This window comes from Rissa tridactyla, chromosome 1, assembly GCF_028500815.1.
Source record: "Rissa tridactyla isolate bRisTri1 chromosome 1, bRisTri1.patW.cur.20221130, whole genome shotgun sequence".
NCBI lineage: Eukaryota > Metazoa > Chordata > Aves > Charadriiformes > Laridae > Rissa > Rissa tridactyla.
In genome coordinates, this window is record NC_071466.1 from 142506538 (window position 1) to 142519256 (window position 12719).

General features: G+C 47.7%; 1 protein-coding gene across 1 annotated transcript; it reads right to left on the minus strand.

Moving 5' to 3' along the window:
* Positions 1–1237: 1237 nt before the first annotated feature.
* Positions 1238–12487, minus strand: LOC128919166 (solute carrier family 2, facilitated glucose transporter member 3). Its single transcript, XM_054224240.1, has 10 exons — positions 12317–12487; positions 9157–9252; positions 7610–7770; positions 7086–7326; positions 6754–6916; positions 5908–6095; positions 5432–5536; positions 4912–5013; positions 4466–4669; positions 1238–3949 (listed from the first exon to the last, which is right to left on the minus strand). Exons 1-10 carry the CDS (start codon positions 12329–12331, stop codon positions 3734–3736), a joined length of 1491 nt encoding a protein of 496 aa, XP_054080215.1. The 5' UTR covers positions 12332–12487; the 3' UTR covers positions 1238–3733.
* Positions 12488–12719: the final 232 nt, after the last annotated feature.

Consider the following 12719-nt stretch of genomic DNA (forward strand, 5'->3'; position numbering starts at 1 on the left):
TGAAGCTTCCTTACAATTTTCAGAAATAAAATAACCACATCTAAAACACTCATTCCCCAGACAAGAGTCTTTCACAAAAACAACACAAATTTGGGGCTCAGTGCATCACATGCTTTGGCCCTGAATTATTTTGCGCTCTGGTTCCCATTTTGATAAGAAAATGGAAACCTTAAAGTTTGACCTAGATACAATCGATGAGTTTAGATGGCTGGGTTTTATTGTTTTCTTTTCAGCTCAGCCACAGAGCTGTAAATGAATCATACACCAGAGCCCTCCCCAGCTCTTAGACTCCTTGCACAGCAAACTCTGCAAAACTGAGGCAGCAGCTAGGAACATGCAGCAGTCAGGCATGTCAGCTTTCAGAAAGCCTGGCTCTGCGTTATGTTGAGCTCTTTCAGACTATACCTTATCCCCTACTGTTTCCTTGTTGCTTTGTGCAGCCTGCTGCCTCTCAAGTTGTAGTAGCCTGACTCTTCCTCTGACTTCCCTCCATCCTCTCCCTCTGAAGTATATTTTAGCTCCTTACTTTTTGATGTTCTCATAGTTTCTGCCTGTGAAACACCAGTGCAGACTCCTTGGGCTTGTAAGATGGCTGTATGACAGGGAAAGGAATGCACTGGAACAAGAGCTTGCTGCCTCATGGCAAGAGGTGGGTGAAGCAGACCCATGGGTGAGAGGATGCCACAGACCTGCCAGTGGGTCAGGAACGCCACGGCCCGCTCTCTCCAGGCAGCGGGGTTTCCTCTTTAGCACCCCGACCCTTTCAGGCACACAGCACTGAGTGTACACAGGCAAGATTCCTTTGCAGGAATCATTTGATCATTTGGAGGGGGAAGAGCTTCCTCTTCACCTTCATGACAGAGAAGTTGAGAACCACTCTCAGAAGAGGGCAGGGGCAGAAGTCTCAGGTGTTTTAGCTCTCAGCAGGACTCCTAAGCTCCAGCCACTTCCCTCTCCCCTCCTGTTACTGAGAAATGCTGGGAAAGGATTTGGATGCAAAGAAAAGGATTTGGGCAAACAAGAGCCAGAGCAGCACATCTTAGTTTAAAATAGGAATAGCAGTAAGGGAATGTATTAAGATGGTAATAGAGGCTGAGAGAAATGGTCATTTCCTCTAGAATGCAAGAGCAAATCCAGCATGCTAGGTTAGCCAGAAAGGTTGCAGGACAGAAGCTGGGGCTGTGCCAGGATGTAGTCCCAGGCTGTGATAACGGCATAAGAAACAGAACACCAGATATTTAGTTCTATAATTTTTATTTTAAAAACAGGAAACAACCACATTAATAAGCATATAAAACCCATCCGAAATATTCACAACGCTGTTACAGAAAAATAAAATAACAAAGAGATACCATGTGAGAAAGACCTACACATTTCGGTCCAAGCCAACACACATCTCTGATGCAAAATATGGAATGCTCCTATGCACAGCTGTAGAGGGAATATAGATGCCCATACAGAAATATGTCTAGAATTGCTGGAGGGTCAAAGGGCACAAAAACCTGTATAACTGAGCCAAAATATGAAAGTTGGGAGTAGTCATATATAATACTTCTGAGAATAAATATCTGGCATGGAAGCCCGGTAGAAAGCTGGGGAAAACTGGTTGTAATATGATTACATTGTGCAAAGCTGGAATATTTCAAATGAAGTCACAGGAAGTATTTCACAGCAGCAAGTTTTACCAATCTTTGCAACTGTTTCTCAGTAGGGAAGGTAGAAACATCACCATTAGTTAGTGAAAACAACAGATACGCACCCCCAGAATATACATCAATGGAAACTTCTCCGACCTGCTCTGAAGCAGTATGTTGTCAAGAAAGCTCGGGCTATCAATTTTGCTATCATTCCCATCCTTCTGAGCCTTTCTTCCTTTTACCCACCTTGGAATCTGTGGGCCTGCCTCTCTTCTAGGATATCCAGCGATGAACTACAGCATGAGTTTGCAGGTAGACCAGAGTTCAGTCAAGTCCGACAACAGAGGTCTTAGAGCAGCTTAAACTGGACATACCTCTGTGATACCATTAGCTAGCTTGTGCAGGTCTCTCTCCACAGGCTTGGAGTCTCTTGACAGAGCATTGCAGTCAGTGAAGCAAAGCTCCCAACCCTTGATTCCAAGGATACTCTATGTGCTGCTTTTTGCCTTCCTGAACTGAACTGTGCTAGCTTGGCAGCAAGGGCAGATGCACATATATTCTCAATTGCCTAGCAGTACAACAAGCAGGGAGACCAATATTTACTGATGTACAATTACCCTCTGCCATATCCCTTTTAACAGAGGCAGGATTACAGAGCTGTACACATCTACACAGCATGCTGCACACTGCTGGGCATCACATCATGCAGATCCTCTGGAGAAAGCACACAGGGCAAAAACATTTGGCCTACAACCAACCAGTGGACTGAGCACTACAGACCTTTCATGCTGCTGAACTAGCAAGCTCCAGTAGCTCTAGTCTATAGTCCTGCATCTCTACCGTTTTGAGCTTACATGCCTTAAGTGACCATGCCTGTGTCCAGAAGGGTATTTATAAGAACAATTGCTAAGAAAATACAGCTTTGGAAAATAACTGTTATCTTCACACACCTGTTAAGTAACAATCTGCGAATTTCAGACTTTCTGACCTATTGGAATACAGCAGAAGGCAGGAAAAGTTACCTTCTGGTTTGCAATCACCACCCTGAATCATCCCATACAACGCCTAACCACGACTGAAAATATAAACACCACCCATTTACTGCAATACCGCACTTTCCAATCACTTGGGAACAATACTTAAAATCGCCACTTAAAAAAAATCCCAAATAACAGATTTTGGTGGACAAGCAAACATACCTCTTGTCACTAGTACGCAATTATTCGCAGTTCTTTCCAAAGGGCATAAATAATTTAATGGTGATGTGCATAATTGGCTCTGTTGTACATACCATCCAAAATGCCCAATCTCCTATTTAGTACCACATTTCTCCCTTACAGTCTTATTGCACCTCAAATCTACAGCATCTTTTGTTAGAATAGCTATTTCTCTTAAACATCTTCAATTTCTTTATCTGTACATTTTTGTACACCATTAAAAAAATAAATATTTACAGTGACATACAAATAAATAAACTTAGGTAAAAGTATGCTTTCAGTCTGTCTATACAAAAAAAATAAAAGAGCAGGAAAAAATATGCATGTAACTTGGTCCCCTTTTTCCTGAGGCTGAAAAAAGTGCACACTGGATAGGAAAAAGCAAGGAGATGGCTTTTTGGTAGGCTTGTTAATTTCCAGTGTAACACTGCACACACACAGAGAGTAGACTCCAAGGGCCAGGGACTTTAGTGGGTCACTTCAACTCACTACAAAAATAGTCATTAGATTCAAATGTGTAACGGTCACTGCGTGCATAAGTATGTTAACCCCAAATAGCAATTAGAAGGTGAGAAAAGCAAAAATATTGCCAGCTCTTCTCTGTTCTCTTGGTGGTTTTTTTTTTGTGACAGGGAAGATGAAAATATTTTTGCAAGTGCCAGGTGCCTTCCAGTACTTGAAATGGGGATCACCCATATCAGATTTGCTTAATGTTGGTAAGCCTGGCAGAATGGGGGTATATGTGGGTGCAAAGAAGAAAATAGCAGCAATTGAGGGAGGGGAAAAAAAAATAAAATGTCCCAGTTCTCATGGTTTTCTTTGCTCATTCCTTTAATGACTCTTTAAGGATGTCAGAGTCGAAGGAGTGTGTCATGAATCTTAGGCAACTTCTTTGTCAGGTTGTATGCTGTTCAGCTCCACCATGGGATTCTTCTCTACAGGTGATGTGGGGCTGGCTTCCGCTCGCCCTTCAAAGCCCCTGGAGATGTCTTCAAAAGTCCTGCCCTTGGTCTCCGGGACTTTGAAGAATGTGAAGACAAAAAAGATGACCAGGAAAACAAGGAAGATGAGGAAGACATAGGAGCCACATAGTTTCTGCAGGGATGACAAAAGCAGGAAGTTTTAATTTGAGAAGCTCATAGCAAGGTCATTCGCTGTTGACAGGTCAAAGTTCTACCACCTTTCTCCAAGAATGCCCTTACTGACTTTTTCTCAACACAGCATTGTTTAAAATAAAATCAAGTTCCTGTGGGCTTCCAAAGTACTTTTATGTTCCTGAGGCTGACCAAAATTGAGGCCTTTAAAGGGAAAGTCTGATGTGCTAATTAAGACATCTCTTCCAACTGTTTGTAAGCTACAAGCAGTTAAGGCAGCAGTATTAACATGCGTGAGTCACAACACTTAACCTTCAGTAACAATCAGAACACAGAATCAGGGACCTCTGAAGGCTGACCAGCCTTCTGCTCAAAGCAGGGACAACTTCAAGGAGAAATCAAGTTAAGAGTCATACAGTCAGGTTTTGAAGTCTCCAAGGATGGAGATTCTACAATCACTCTGGACACCTATTCCAATGCTGCAGCACTCTCGGTGCTTTGCAAACTGTGTCCTTACCTCTGCATAGGGGAAGAGCATTCCCACCAAGAAATTAGAGGTCCAGTTGGAGCAACCAGCCACTGCCATGGCTGCAGGCCGTGGGCCCTGGCTGAAGAGTTCTGCCACGATGAACCAGGGAATAGGGCCAGGGCCAATCTCAAAAAGAGCCACAAAGCCAAAAGTGGCAACAATGCTAATGTATCTGATCCACTGCACGATATCCTGCAAGGAAACAAAACATGATCGGCTGCAGTTTGAGACAAACATAGCACAGCGCAATGCCATCTCCAGTGTCACAACTTTTTCAGCTGCACTGCTAACACTGTGGCAGTTTCTGCCATTAGGAAGTTGCACGCTCCACCACACACTCAGCTCTAGCCCCAGCTGTACCTGCCTACAGGTTAGAATTGCAGGGCAAGGCAGCTGTCCAGGGGTCAGCCTGGACAAGAACACTAATTACTCACCTTCAGAGCTAAAGCGACGGTCATAAGAACAGCACAGACAGCCATGCCACCCAAACCAACCAAATGGAGACTCCTGCGCCCTGCACGCTCCACCAGAAACAGCTGGAAACATGGCAGAAGGAGAAAAAAAAAAAATAGTCTGTGACTTTGGTAGCAAAAGCTGAAGAGGCTCCCTTGCTCACTGTGCCCTGCACCTCTTTATCTGCCTGTAGCCCTCCAATGCCAGTGGTGATGTCAGTGCAAGTCACCAGGCTGCCCCATGCTTGGCTTAATTTTTTCCTACTGCCTTCTCTTTTTTTCCCCTCCCATGCATTCCTTTTCACCCTCCCTTTCTTTTAAAATAATACCTCTTTCTCCCCTCCCACAATGCTTTTAATGCATTCTTTTCTTTGCTTTTATAGGCCATTGCCTAGCCCAATACTTTACCACAGCCTGGCTACTTGTGTTCAGTTGCATTTCCCAAAAAAAGCACAGGCAGACAGACAAGTTACCTCTCACCATAAGGCCCTGTTCCACTTACCGACACAACAGTGAAGACTGTGTTTACTACGCCAGCTCCAATAGTGGCATACACAGGCTGCGTGATACCAGCTCTTTCAAAAATCCCTGTAGAATAATAGAATACCTGGGAGAAGAAGCAAAAGTTGGACACCATCACAATTCCAGTGTTTAAGAGCATATTCCTCTTTCTCTGCCTCATGGCTTGCAGGCCCAACAGGGAGTTTCTAACAAGCACTCAAACAGCATAAAACTTCCAGTGAAAGTTCATTCACTTCATGCAAGACTGCAGTGTTTTGCTGGGGTATGTCAGGCAAAAGTGAAAGCAAATATAATCTCCACCTTCCATTTTAGCAATCTCTGCAGTATCACAAAACAGTGAACTCCAGTCAAGGTGCAAAGAGGTTTTTGGAAGCACAGTTCTCTCAACATTAGTGGCATGTGCAAGTATAGCTAGAGATAAGGGAGGCCCAGCAGATGGGACAGAAGGTAACTCACAGCATTGATGCCCGAGAGCTGTTGGGAGAGCTGCAGCATGATGGCAATGATAATGGCTTGACGGTAGTTTGGAGAACGGAAGAGCTCTGGCACAGTTGCCTTCTTTTCCTGGGACATTTTAGCACTCTCTTCTTTCATCTCCAGGATGTCTTGAGACACATCACGTGTACCACGGAGCTTTTGAAGAACTGGTGGTAGGAATAAAAAAATGCCAGCTATATATAATAGCCCCATGGCCAGTAGGTGCCCCCCACCCTGCCCTGCTATTTCAGGGAGGGCACACTGGGAAGACTGGACCACCTGCCAGTCAGTGTTTGGGCCTGCTGCATGGGAAAGACCATGCCTCTACAAGCAGCCTTGCTCATCTTTTCAACCCAGAGGTCAGGGTGTCACGATCAGCATGGAAACCAGGCCCGGGCCCTGCTCATGTTGCTTGATCTCCAAAATTACATTTGATCCCTAATTCTGCACATGTGCTTGCCAGAGCTGACTCTAGGCCTCTGCCGTAGGAGAGGGAAACACCCTCCAAATTCCTTGTTAAACATCAGCCTATTTCCTGCCTTTCAGGAGGAGCTAACAGCTGCAGGAGCTGGCCCTACTACATCCCACCAGGCCAGGTGCCACTCCTCACATCTTAATCCCACCCGGAGCCTCTGTTGGGTTGCCAGGTTTCTCACACTTCCCAGCACTGGCACAAGCTATAGGATGGGAGGGTAGGCCTGCCACCCTCTGGGAGTCACACCCTGATCCACCACAGGCTCCGGAGTCACTCCCGGCCTCCCACTCAAGTTCAGTGCAGGCTGGGAGCCAGAATACAGCCCTGCCCCTTCAGAGATGAGTTCTTACCTGCTTGCGCTTTCTCTTCCTCCATCTTGTTGATTAACAGGAAACGGGGGCTCTCAGGGCAGAAAAGAAGAGCCACGCACTGTAGGATTGCTGGAAGGATCGTGAACCCCAAAAGCAGTGGCCAAAGGGCTTCAGTCCCCATGATTCCCTCCAGGCCAAAGATCTACACCAAGAATTGGAGAGAAATAGTGTGATTTAAATATTCCAGTTCCTTATCCAAAACAGTGAGTATGACAGGACAACATACTGCACCTGATGGTAAGCGTGGCCCACCTCACCCTCCCCCAGCCCTCCTTTTCCCTGACGGATGGATCAGGTTGTATCTAGCCTACCTGGGCCACCAGGATGCCCACAACAATGCCCAGCTGGTTGAGGGTGCCAAAGGCTCCACGAAGGCTGGTGGGTGAGACCTCACTGATGTACATGGGCACGAAGCCAGTGCAGAGACCACAGAAGAGGCCAATGACGAAGCGGCCAATAATCAGCATCTCCACTGCCTTTGCCATTTTAGAGAAGGCCATGAGAGTGCCACCAGCAAAGGCCAAGATGTTCACCAGTAGCATGGAGTTCCTCCTGCCAGGGTAAAGATGTCAAGACTGAGCTCAAACTGGCAATATAGTAGGAAAATCACTGTGAGAGGGGTAAACCTACCTATGACCCCCAGGAGGAGAACAGAGTAATTCCTGTTCGGCTTCTGCCTTGACCTGCAAGCCTTTCTTTTTGTAGCCCACAAATTCCTGCTTCCTCCACCACCTCCTCCTCCTCCCTTCCTCTCACCTCTGCCTTCTTCCTCCCAGCAAACCCACTGTACAAGGGAAAAATTCCCTAAAGGCTTGGATCCCTCTTCCCAACTCACCTGCCAAATCTGTTGACGAACAGGCTGACTGAGAAGGAGCCGATCATACCTCCTACCGAGAATATGGCCACAGAAAGGGACCACAGAGAGGTGAGGAGCTCTGGGGAGACAGCCTCCCCGCTCCGTTCTGACAGGGTTCTGTTGAAGAACCTCTGGATGATCTGCAAGAGAAACCAGGCGGGGACAGAGTTACAATCCAGTGGGAGGCATTTTGCACTGGGGAGTGGGAATATTACTTCTGAGATCTTCCTTCTGATTTCATAGAGGCAAAAAGCAAGGATAGACCCTAAAACTTCAGTAGGCAGCAACAAGTCATACAAGGGGAAGATGAGGGTGCAGAAAGAGGAACTGTCACTGAGTTCAGTTGACAGCTAGCAGTATGATGAGGGAGAGATTGCTTCATTGAACATGGGGGTTGAGGCAGTGCTTAAGGAAAACAGGCTTATCATCTGAATGTTTCTGGATGATGCGAGTCACTGGTGGTGCTTGGGAGGGGGTGTGACACAGATGGGAGTGAGAGAGAGCAAGAAAGTGTGACCAGAGATTGGATGGGAACATTTACAGCAATACCAGAACTCTGGCAGCAGGGACATGCCTTCTGGGATGGAAATAGTTTTGAGACACAGAAAATTTCACTGGTATACCTGATTTCACATGTATACCTGAAAAACTACAGCATTATGCAAAACAATCCTCTGTCCCACAGGGATGTGACAGGGCTATGCTGCTAATTTCCAAGGCATCCTCTTTGATAACAAGGGAAATTCTGCAAGGGCCAAGTGGAACATGGCCCAAGTATGTGCCCCCAGCAGATGGCAGCAGGACATTAGATAGAGAGGACCACCACATACACAGCCGTCTTCCCCCCACCCCCCCCAACGTATGATGTGACATCTATTCCCGGAGACAGGGTGGATGTGGTATTGGTGACTCAGTTCCTGAGAGAGAGGAACCATCTTATAGTTACAAGAAAACCACGTTTCTCATTTTCTTCATCTCTTCTCTTGTTTCTTAGGCTACAATCATAAGATGCCTTAGAGTGCCCCAGTCACAGCCCTTTTACAAGCACTGAACCTACACTTAACAAAAGGAATGAATAAACAAACAAAATAAACAAGCCTGAGATGATCCCTGAGATAGACTAAACTAGAGCAACCATAATTCCTACCAACCCTCAACTGTTTTCTGCATGCTGCTCTCTACATTCCTTTTGCCTGGCCTGGCTTGTTCTGATTCAAAACTGAAGTGTCCCACATTCCTCCACATAAAATATAGACCTACCAGGAAATGGCAGATGGAGCCCTCCTACCCCCTCTGAACTCCTAATTAAGAGAATTAACCTCTCTGCCTGATCTCTCTCCTCCCCAAAACTTTGTGCTTCCTGTCCATTGTTGTAGTTGAGAGGGGGTTTTGAATGTCTTCTTGACCTCATAAACCAGAATGAAATTAGCAGCTGCTTGGGAGACAGCTCCTCTCCTTTCTATATCTTTGTTTTCCCATCAGACCCTCACACTCATACCATCTCCTCAACTCATTCTGCCTCTCACCTTCTCAGGGGCATTGATGACACCAGTGTTGTACCCAAACTGGAGAGATCCAATGGCAGCAACGGCAACAGAATAGATAAGGGGTGCTGTGATTTTCTGTGGAAAGGGAGAGAAAACAATTATTTAGTTAACTTGGTTATTCGTGCTTTCTACACAACTTGAGTTTCTCTTCAGTATAAACAGCAGCTGCAGCTCACAGACGCCATGTGCAAGTGCACCAGGGACAGGGAATGGGCTTTTTTTCCTGCAAGGGTGGATACCAGTAACAGAGACCCTGGAAAGGGAGATGCAACTCTACAGCAGGAAAAAGTTCGTGACCAGAATTAGCAGGGCCTGTCATGGCCTCCCTTTTATTATCTCCAGACCTTCCATCAACTATTACCAGCTCATTAGTAATGAATACACCGGCTGCATTAGTGACTGTTATTTTGGGTTGATCTGCTTTACAGAAAAGCTTTTGCTGATCTCTGGCATGTCATGAAACAAGGGTCTAACTCTTCCCCGTGCCAACTGACAAGTTCCCATAAATCGAGTCTCAGATCTGGCAGTCACTCCTAACAGTTAAAACATGCACTCTTCAGCAACAGGCCTGCTTTTCCCAGGCTAGAGCTTCCCAACCCTGCCCCAGGCTACCTGGCAGGCAGCCTGTCTCGCAGAGGCAGCAGCAGTGCTGCCAACCTCCCCGTTTATTTTTCTTGAAGATGTGGCAATACTTGGTATTTTTAAATGAAGCGCAGTCCCTGGAATTTGAATATATGTGACTATTTATTAAAATAGAATAAAAATTGCTGATCCCTCAGAGCTGTAGAGGAAGCTTGTAGGTCCAACCTCAGAAGGCTCACAGACTGAGAAATTTAAGTGTCAGTGAAAATCATCTGACATTTTCTACGTTTTTAAAGCTTGTGGCGTTTAATCCAGCTCTGTGTTAGGGAGGCATGGGGGAGCAGGTGACTCATGAGTTGGCACTTAGATGGCCAGTGCTTGAGTTGGCACAATTTAGAAAGATCATGTTTCTGTCTCAGGAGGGATTGGAAGCTTTTCAAAGAATATTAACAGTCCCTTTCCCAGGGCTTTCTAATTATTGCCCTAAGGCTGGCAGAGGAGAGAAAAGTACTCCATGGGCCTACTGTTACAGCTCTTCCAGTCTCTCACTTTCCAGCTCAGCTCCAGGAGCAGTGGCTCCCAAGGCTGCCCAAATTTTTTGCCAATAACTTTCTGCAAGAGCTCATACCACCTTTACCAATCTTTCAAGCCAAGCACATAGGTGCTTCTGACCCGCACAAACCCCACATAGCTACCAGTTATGCCCCAGTAAACAGAAACTGGGGAAATTACTCTCAGGCATGGTTTTCCCCACCTACATCATGTAAATGTCTCAGTCCAAGCTCTCTTCCTGAGAAGGTTAGTGATGGAGACAAAGGGGACAACGTGCTTTTCTTGCTGGGGGCAGATGATTCCCGAGGTAGGGTTCACATCTGAACACACCCTAGGTGGTAACAGGCCTTCTCCCTGCCACCCCATGACCACTCCCCTCATTTTTGAAATTGAGGGAAACTGGCACAGGGCCACAAGGACACAGCTCTTTCAAAGCACCTGGATGTCTGTAAACAGGCATTAAGCCATCTAAGCACTTTTAGGACTCCAGGCCAGGTCAGCCCTAGTCAGCGGGTATAACAAAGCTAAGGACAAAACCTAGCTCTCCACATTTTCAACACAGTGACTCAACACAACAGCATCTTTCCCCCCAGGGTTCTGCTTTGTCATGGCTTGCAGTGATCCCAGCTGGCGTTTTTCTTCTGGGTGCAGCAGGGACCATAGGGGTACCTGCTTTGTGGTACCCCTTACCTACATGGTACATTCACATAAGCTATGACTAGGTCGGTTCTTCTACCCTCTTTCATACTCCCTTCTGGCCTGCTATTCCTCTCTTGCCCACTGTCTTACAACCTAGACATCACATGGCCTGACCCATCCCCTCCAGTGAGCCAGACTGTGATCTAATGTATGGAACATTTGTTACTGCTGGAAGCGCCTCACTTCCCAAAAGGCAAACAGGGAGCTCAGAAATAGTACAGCTACACCCACCCTACCCAAAGGCTCAAGGCTAAGGTCTGTACACCAGCAAAAAATTCAAACCACCACCCCTCCCTCCAACCACAGGCATCAGCAGCATTCATTTTCCAGGAGATCCTTCTCACCAGCCCCCCATCTCCTTCACTGACTAGAAGCTCAGAGCAGTACAACTTGTTGAACTCTGCTTTAGTGGCCTCCCAGCCCTCCTCCGAGCGACCTTGACCAGATGCTCTCCTTTCCTCTGCTTCATCTTCTCACACCACCTGCATCTCTCATCAACATGGCGGTGAAGGCCCCCGGCTTCCCTGATTCTGCTGCTCCTGGGTAACTGTAATCCCCTCACATCCTGCACCGGGTTCAGGTGGATATTTGCCGTCTCTCTTTCCTCATGCCTGCCTGCTTTTCTCCCTTGATGCATTCAAACACACGCAGTCATTAGCTCACTCCACCGGTGCGCGCCTCACTCGTAGCTACAAGATGTACTAAAATACCGGCAAACGCTCTATCCTCTGCTCTCCAAAGGGGAAAAGGCGAAAGGATATGCTTTGCTTTCTTCTTGAAATTTAAAGACATTTTTACTGTAAGCCATGCCACCACGAAAAAAAGAAAAGCCTTTAAGACTAATCCCCTTTTTAGCATCTTGAACCCAGGGACAAACAAACGAGTGCTTCCCTGCCAGCAAAAAAAGCTTCGTGATCGATACAACAAAACACGGAGAGCATCATGTGAACCATCAGGCCACACGGACGAAAACAAATCGATCTTGCGATCTGCAACAACCCCTCGCAAACTGCGTGTGCCGCCCCCCCTCCCCCCCCCGCCTCCATCCCGCAGACGAGGCTTTTCCCGAGTCACCCGCTCAAGGACCGCAGCGGCGGCCTGCTGCCGCCTCCGCCGCATCCACCTTCACCACGACCGACACGCACCCGGCGGCGGCGGACAACGGCTCGGCGATGAATCCCAACCACCCTCCGGTCGCGACCACATCCCGCCCCCATCCCCGACTCTCCGCCGAAGCGCCCGGGGACCCCACCGGCGGCTGCCACCCGCAGCGGAGGGAAGGGGGAAATCGCCGCTGCCTCCCTACCTTTTTGGCATCCATCCTCGTCGGCGAACGGCGACCGACTGGCAACGAACGGCGAAGGACCGGCGGCGAACGGCTGCCGGCCAACGGCTGCTACTCCCCACCTAACGGAACCCGCGAGGAGGCGGCGGCTCCGCCCACGCACCGCGACCGCCCCGCGCGAGCGCACGCCTTCACCCCCGCCGGGGCCGGCGCATTTATGGCCTCTGTCGTAGTGGGCGGGGGCGGACGGGCGGGCCTGGGGAGGGGCCCCCTCGCGGTTACCCACCAAAAAAAAAAAAAAAAACAACGAAAAAAAAAAAACCCCAACAAACGCAGCCAAAACACTCCTGTGAGCTCACACCACTTTCTGACTTCAAACTGACATCAGCGGCCTTCCGGCAGCGTGCGTGCCGAGCGGTCGGGC